Genomic DNA, 8106 nt, shown 5'->3' on the forward strand with positions numbered 1-8106 from the left:
TAAAGGCTTTCAGAATCTCTGTACAGATGGGTGTGGATATTATTATTAAATATCCCATCTATATTGGAAGCTAGCGGGGCTTCCCTGATGGCTCAGTGGGTAAAAAAATCTACCTGCAATGCAGGAGACACAGGGGACGTGGGTTTGATCCCTGGGTTGGGAAGATCCCCTGGAGGAGAAAATAGCAACCCACTCCAATATTCTTGCCTGAAAAATCCTATGGACAGAGGAGCCTGGTGGGCTACAGTCCAAGGACCTGCAAAGAGTCAGACATCACTGAACACTGGAAGCCATATTGCCCAGTGGTTGTCTAACACAGTGCTGTCCAACAAGAAGAGAATATAAGCCACAGATGTAATTTAAAATCTTCTAGAATTCACATTAAAATGAAGTAAAAAGAAGCAGGTAAAACAGTTTAAATGATAAATTTCCATTCCCAGCATGATCTGGGTCGTGGGTGAGTGGGGGAGTTCCTGTCCCTAGGGAAGGAAGCTAGGAAAAGGCTCTGCAGAGTTGGGGTAACTCTGGCTTCTTATTGGAATCCACCAAGTCCTTTGGATGCATAAGGCCACCAAGACCCAGAAACCCAAGAATGCCTTTTCGGAAGCATTGGGTTGGAATTCAATGGCCACTGTGTGCAGCAGGGAACAGTGGAAATGACAGCTGCCTTTGGGAAAGAGGAAGAGGAAGGGAGAATTATCTGCTACCTCTTCTTGGAAGCCAAAGACCTGGGGAAACTCAGAGGGAGTGCGAGCGAAGGAATCTCCTCTTCCCAACGGGCCTCGAAAAACGAAAAATGTAGGGGAGATTTCAGGGCTCCTTGGAAGAGACAGGTGATCCGATATCTGGGAGATGCAAACGCAGAAGGCAGAGGCCTGGGCGGGGGGTGGTCCCCTGACTCAGGTACCTCCCGGGCACAACGCACCTTGGGAACACTGGCTTCCGATTGGCGACCGGGATAGTACAATCTTGCAACCTACTTGGCATCGAGGCGCGGAGTTGCCGATTCCGTGATTCAAGCATTCCCTGTGCCGGGCTTCCCTACCCAATACACACACACACACACACACACCCCTCCCGCACCGCCTCCCACTGCACCCAGGCACGCACAGAGACGCCCACTCCCACACCAAACACCTGCAGCCCTCTGGAAACCAGTGTACGGTGCACGTTGGGGCTGAACGCGGCTTCGGGGAGTGCCGCGCTGGGTTGGAGGCGCACTGGAGAGCGCGCGGGCCACTCTTGGGTTAGCGGGTGGGTTGGGGAGGGGCGGAGGGAGCCGCGCCGAGAACCTGGGACCCGGCAGAAGGCGGTGGACATGCAGTTCCCTTAAGGAATAACTTTTTCGCCCATCCCCACTCCGATGCCCGGAGGCTCCGCTGTGGCTCGGACGCGCACAGCCTCCTTGATCACCATCTGTAACCTGAAGAATCCCAAGGTGGTGCGCTCAGAACGCATCGCTCCTGACCCCACCTGGGGTGGGTAGGGAGAAGGGGGTGAAAACTTCAAAATTAGAGTTTGCGGGGTTAGAGACAGCAAACTGTTCAGAAGAGGTCTCTGGCCGCCACCAGTCCTGCTTGGCTTTCCTTCAAAAGAGGCTTGGGCTCGGCGGGCGCACTGCTTCTGTGTCTCCTGGCCTCCTTCCCTTCACGTCTCCTCTGGACTCTCCACTAGTCCCACCAGCCCTTCTATTTTATTCCTTTCTTTCCCCCACTCCCTATCCCACTCATCTTTCAGAGATGGGGTGTAGCCTCCAGGTACGCCTTGATGAGGATCCCCGCGCGCTGATCCCTACAACCCCACCCCCCACCTCCCGCGCGCCGGGTTCGGAGGAGGGGCACCCGCGTTGGCTGGCAGGGGAAAGACGCCACTGTGATTTGGGGCACCGCGACCCCGCGACAGAGTGCAGCAGGAGCCAGGGTGGGGAGGCCGGGCTGCCCCGTGAGGTCGGTTGCTCTGCATTGGCTTTCACTCCGGAGTAACACGACGGTCTGCTTCACTTTTATCCAGTTTCCAAGTTTTTGGTGGAGGTGGTTGGGTGCAGGGTGGATAGAGGAGGGACTGGGTATTGGGGAAGGTGGATCTTAAACTGTACAGAGACAGCTAAGCCAGAGCCCAGGGGAAGGGAGGGACCGAAACGGGAGACAGAGGCTCAGGGACAAAGAAGAACGCTACCGCCTGGACCAAGCCCGAATTCTAGACTCGTGGAGAGCGCGGCGGGATGACTGTAAGCGAGCAGGAGGCTAGAACCCAGAGGGCTGCGGGGGAAGGAATCCTCGGGCCTCGACGTGGCACACTCCTGATACTCAGGTTGGGTCCTCGACAGTAAGGGTCAGACAGACCCGAGGGTCCACCAGGAGGGCCCAGACCGGCCGGGCAGCCTCAGTGCTCTCGAAGAAGGCCAGAGTGCGCGCGCGAAGGAGGGAGCTGACGGATAGGATCAGTGGCACCGGGAGAGTCCACTGCGTGTGTCCGGCTCTGGCCGCCAGGAGCCTGAGCCATAGTCTGCATAGATCCGAGAAGGCCGACCCAGTGTAGCCTCGAACAGTCCCCCTGCGGAGTCGCGATCTGAGTGCGCTCTGGCTGCAGGAGAACGAGGCAGGGACCCGCAGGGTGCGTGTCCGGAGCGCCCACCTTCGAGCAGGGGCGGGGCGGCGGCTTGGCCCGGACTCTCCTGGGAAACAGCCTAATCGTTTCTGCGGAGAGCAAGCTTCGCGTAGAGGACTGAAGACCGGCTCTTCCAGCATTACAGCTGCTGATCCAAACCTTTCAGTCCCAGTCTTAGTTCAAATATATTAATTTTATTAAAAATAGGCGGCCCAGGGTCACACCTCACTCCAGTCTTACCGGGGGCTCAAGAGAACAGAGTTTTCAAAATTGACTGGAGGCAAATATTTTACCTTCTCACACTTAAAAAACCACATCTGGCCGTCGCCGCATGAGCGTGCACACCCGATCCTGGCGTCGGTCTTGCGGCGGGGTGGGGTGGGGGGAACGGGGATCCTGCATAGGCGGCGGCAGGGACACACTCACCCAGTGCGCGTTTCTCCTGCCTTTTGCTGCGCTCGCGCAAAGCCGAAGAGCAGAAGGCGACGCCGGAGGCGGGTCGTGTCTCCGGTTACAGCGAATTCGCGATTTATCCGGCTTCTGCGACCGGGACGGGGTCTCCAGAGCTCATATTTCGGGCCACCCTGTACCCGATAGAGAAGGTGCGCCCAGGTACTGTATAGATGCTTCAGTGCGGTGCGCTCAGGGGTCTCCGTCTGCGCTCGGGGTTGGTTTCTCATCGGACAACCCTGGGGCCCCTCGCAGTGGCGTTTCCGCTTTCGGCCATCCGTCTAATTCGGCCTAGAACCTTCCCGTGCAAGGAGCCGCCTCCAGGCATCCCTCCCTGCTCCTCCGACCCCTGACCCCCGGAGCCGGAGCGCGAGTTTCATGGGGGGAGATCAGTGCGGAACTCGGGGCTGAGTCCGAGGACCGAACTGAGGACCTGTGTGTGGCTCTAGAAGAAACTGTCTTGGGCTCCGGCGCACACACAGATTACGTTCCGGGCCGCCTTGGGTTGGGCCGGTTGGGAAGACCCAGCTGGGTCCGAGTGGTCAGTCGAGCCTTCCCGCTGCGGGCCCCGCGATTCGGCGCGTCTTTGCGCACAGTGGCCACTTGGAGTCGCACTTTATGCCTGTTTGAGCCTCTCCTTCTCCGGCTGACGCCGGGATCTGCTTAATCGTTACAAAACGTTCAAACAAAAACAGGGCCGGTTTCCCAGCAGCCGGGAGCCACCCGGAGCACCGTCCTGCACTGGCCTCAGTGCCCAGCATGGAGAACTCAGTGGATTCTCCGCGTTTGGCTGGGGAAAGGGCTTCGGAACCTTTGGACCAGTTCTTCCCCGGCTCCCTTCATCTCGTGCATTTGTGGGTGGGGTGTGCGGGGAACCGAGGCCGATCTCAGGATTCGGCCACCGCACCAGCCAGGAGGGGGACGGCTCCCGCTTGGCCTCGAGGAGGGTCCCCTGAGACTGAGTTGGATTTGAACACAACTCTTGGAGTCCCAACCCCGCCACCCCAACACACAAATATGCGCAGACCTGCAGAAACACAGCCACGCACTGCACACACGCGGCCGCTCGGCACACGGAGCATCTCCTACCGAGCAGGGGACGCTTGGGAACAATGGACTCGAGAGGTGTTGTCCTGGCGCTCATTCTGAGCTTCTGGGGCTTGGGGGACACGGGTTGAGGGAACCAAGGGTAAAGAGGGAGGAGAGCGCGCGAAGGAAGGGGTGGAGGCAGCGGCCCGGCCTGGGGCAGGGAGGGGGCGCGCACCGAAGGCGAGCGGGCGGGGGCCGGGACACCGAGAGGGTGGGGTGGGGGCTGGGCCCGGGCCGGCGGTCCCTCTCGGCTTCAGCCCTCCGCCAGGCCTCGGCGGCTCTCCGACTGCTCGCGCTGCCAGTCAGCTGACTCGGGGGGCGGAGGAGCTGTCAGGCGCGCCCCGCCCTGCGCCGCCCGGCCGCGGGGCCCGTGCAGCCATTGGCCAAGGCGCCGGGCTGCCCGGGCCCCCGCGCCCCGGTGACATCAGGGAGGCGATAAAAGGCAGCAGCGGCGCCGGATCCCGCACAGCTGCACCGCCGGGCTGCGAGCGGCTGCGATCCAGAGAGCCCAAGAGCAAGAGAGCTAGAGAGCGAGCCGCGGGCGCTTGCCCGGCGCCTCCCCTCCGCCCGGCCGCGCGCCCCGCTCGCTTCTCCACTCACTCCCGGCCCTGCCCGGCCCCGGCGCGGCCACAGCCCCGAGCTCTGGGGCGGCGCAGGCAGGCTCGGGATTCTCCGGCGCGCCGCCGCGTCCCCAGACAAAGGCTTGGCCGGCGGCCCCGGCCCGCTGCGCCCTCGGCTCCTCGCCTCCCGGGCTCGCCGCTCTTCGCCCCAGCTCCCGGCTCGGCGCGTCCCGGCCGGCAGCAAAGTTTCCCGGGCGGCGGCGGCGGCTGCGCCTCGCGTCAGCGATGGCCGCGGAGCTGAGCATGGGGCCCGAGCTGCCCACCAGCCCGCTGGCCATGGAGTACGTCAACGACTTCGACCTGCTCAAGTTCGACGTAAAGAAGGAGCCGCTGGGGCGCGCGGAGCGCCCGGGCCGGCCCTGCACGCGCCTGCAGCCAGCCGGCTCGGTGTCGTCCACACCGCTCAGCACGCCGTGCAGCTCGGTGCCCTCGTCGCCCAGCTTCAGCCCCACCGAACAGAAGACTCACCTTGAGGACCTGTACTGGATGGCGAGCAACTACCAGCAGATGAACCCCGAGGCGCTCAACCTGACGCCCGAGGACGCGGTGGAGGCGCTCATAGGCTCGCACCCAGTGCCCCAGCCGTTGCAGAGCTTCGACGGCTTCCGCGGCGCGCACCATCACCATCACCACCACCACCCACATCCGCACCACGCGTACCCCGGCCCCGGAGTGGCTCACGAAGAGCTGGGCCCGCACGCGCACCCGCACCATCACCACCACCACCAAGCGTCGCCGCCGCCGTCCAGCGCGGCCAGTCCCGCGCAGCAGCTGCCCACTAGCCACCCTGGGCCTGGCCCGCACGCGGCGGCCGCGGCGACGGCGGCTGGTGGTAGCGGCAGCGTGGAGGACCGCTTCTCCGACGACCAGCTCGTGTCCATGTCCGTGCGCGAGCTGAACCGCCACCTGCGGGGCTTCACCAAGGACGAGGTGATCCGCCTGAAGCAGAAGCGGCGGACCCTGAAGAACCGGGGCTACGCCCAGTCGTGCAGGTATAAACGCGTCCAGCAGAAACACCACCTGGAGAATGAGAAGACGCAGCTCATTCAGCAGGTGGAGCAGCTTAAGCAGGAGGTGTCCCGGCTGGCCCGCGAAAGAGACGCCTACAAGGTCAAGTGCGAGAAACTCGCCAACTCCGGCTTCAGGGAGGCGGGCTCCACCAGCGACAGCCCCTCCTCTCCCGAGTTCTTTCTGTGAGTCGTGGCCGCTCCCGGCCCCCGCCCTTGCCCTGGCCCGGACTCCCCCGTCCCGTATCCCTAGCCCCGGACTCCCCCGGACCCTGTCCCTGCCACGGCCCTAGCCTTGACCTGTTCGACTGGAGGGAGGAAGGGCGCGCGGGACGCGGGCGACGGGAGGGCGCGCGGGCAGGCAGGGGACCTTGGCCAAATCGAGCGCGGCGCGCGCCAGCGCCGCCTCCTAGACTCGATCAGAGCCAGAGAGAGGCAAGGGGGTGGGAAGTCCCAGAGCAACTTTTCTCCAGGCTGGAGGGCGGCAAGGCATAGTCGCGAGGAGTCGCCAAGGCCGTCTGGAGACTCCTGGCTTCCTGAACTTTTGCGCGTTAAGCCGGGGCAGCTGCCTCGCAGTCCGGAGCGTAATCCAGCCCAGCAACAGAGCAGCGAGGAGAGGAAAGGAGAAGGGACCCTGGCGGCCCGTTCCGGCAGGCGCGAGGCGAGGCTGAGCGAAGGAAGGACAGAGGCGGACCTCTCTGTTCAGGGTCCGGAGAACACTGGCTTTCAGCCCCGAGACGCGGGCCTCAGTTAGGACGTTCTGCGCGCAAATCTCATCAATTTTATTGCCTGCTCGATTATATAGAAAAAAAATACGAAAATCTGCATTAAAAATATTAATCCTGCATGCTGGACATGTATGGTAATAATTTCTATTTTGTACCATTTTTCTTGTTTAACTTTAGCATGTTGTTGATCATGGATCATAACCCCCTTGTTTTCTTTGGGTGAGAAGGATCGCAGTTCGGAAACTCCGGCGGGCGGCCGCTTGTCCGGTTGCAGTCTATCGGCTGTCGGCTTGTAAATACCCGCCCCGCCAAACCGCTTAGAGGACGTGGCAGCAAGTGGAGTGTCTTTGTTTGGGTTTATTATGGCATTTTTTTTCTTTTGTAAGTAAAAAAAAAGTTCTGGGTATTTGCTTCAGAAAACAACTTTGTCTTGGGGCACCCTTGGAAGTTGCATGTTTTCTCCCCCTCCCCCACCCCCTTTGGTCCTCTCTTTCTCCGAGTTTGTTTTCAATTTTGTTTTTGATGGGAGAAAGAGGACTGGGGTCCCAGTTCCTGAGTGCCAGGGCAGGGCAGTTACTGAGTACCAGTGTGTGCAGAGTTTTACACTCGGGAGGCACAGGAGTGCCCTCCTGTCAGCTGGTCTTAGGGCTCAATTGACACCCCTAACAAGAAAAGGAAGGAAAGCAGGTCTTGTTTGCTTTTTAGTGCAACCAGAATCACTCCCAGGGTCCCCACGAAACCCTCCAGGCCGGCACTCATTGCTGGGGCCAAAGAGCTCCTAGGGCTATCGGCTTCACCAGCCCGGACAGCCCAACTTATGTTGAACCTACTGCCACACTCAGAAAGTACCAGAAACCCCAACATTGGCAAGACATTTTGCAACTTTCAAGTGCGTTCTTTAGATCTATATGTTACGTGTGTTTTCTTTCCCTGCTTTGGAGATGGCGGGCGAGTTATTGGTGGTGTTACCCCCTCCCCCACCCCTTCAGTTGTATAGTAGTTATAGGGAAGATCTGGGTGTTTTTCTTTACTATTACTTTTTTTCTCCCCTGCAGGTCAGTAAGAGGATTTAAGTTGCACTGACAAAAATACCAAAATGAAAGCGTATTTTTTAGTTCTCATTTGAAATTGCTGGCGCTGCTGGCCGGATGCATTTTTGAGTTTGTATTAGTTGATAAATTAACAGTAATAACAAGATTGTATGAACCGCATGGTGCTTGCAGTTTTAAATATTGTGGATATTTGTCCTGCATTGGAAACGAGCTTCGGTTTTTACAGATTCAACTGTGTTGAAATCAAATTTGCCACAACAGAAATTGTTTTTATTTCATGTACAATAAGGGATCAATTTCAAACCCTGCTTATGATATGAAAATATTAAAACCTAGTCTATTGTAGTTTTATTCAGACTGGTTTCTGTTTTTTGGTTATTAAAATGGTTTCCTATTTTGCTTATTAAAACCATGGAAATGGTGTTTATTTAGAGGATTCTGCGTTCGCCTGACTTTTCTTCTCTTGCCTCTTCAAGAGTTGATCCAATTTGAGGGGCACTCTCACCCCTTCCTTGGCCAGTGGAGAAACAGCCCAAGTCTGGGCAGACCTCTC

General features: G+C 59.1%; 1 protein-coding gene across 1 annotated transcript; it reads left to right on the forward strand.

The window, feature by feature from the left end:
• The first annotated feature begins 4990 nt into the window (after positions 1-4990).
• MAFB (MAF bZIP transcription factor B) lies at positions 4991-7904 on the forward strand. The gene has a single exon (XM_006065917.4). The coding sequence runs from the start codon at positions 4992-4994 to the stop codon at positions 5961-5963; it is 972 nt and encodes a 323-aa protein (XP_006065979.1). The 5' UTR covers position 4991; the 3' UTR covers positions 5964-7904.
• The last annotated feature ends 202 nt before the right edge of the window (positions 7905-8106 follow it).

This window comes from Bubalus bubalis, chromosome 14 (genome assembly GCF_019923935.1).
Source record: "Bubalus bubalis isolate 160015118507 breed Murrah chromosome 14, NDDB_SH_1, whole genome shotgun sequence".
NCBI lineage: Eukaryota > Metazoa > Chordata > Mammalia > Artiodactyla > Bovidae > Bubalus > Bubalus bubalis.

Bases quoted from the DNA above. Each gene is read 5' to 3' on its own strand.
- MAFB (XM_006065917.4), top strand. From the start codon at position 4,992: ATGGCCGCGGAGCTGAGCATGGGGCCCGAGCTGCCCACCAGCCCGCTG.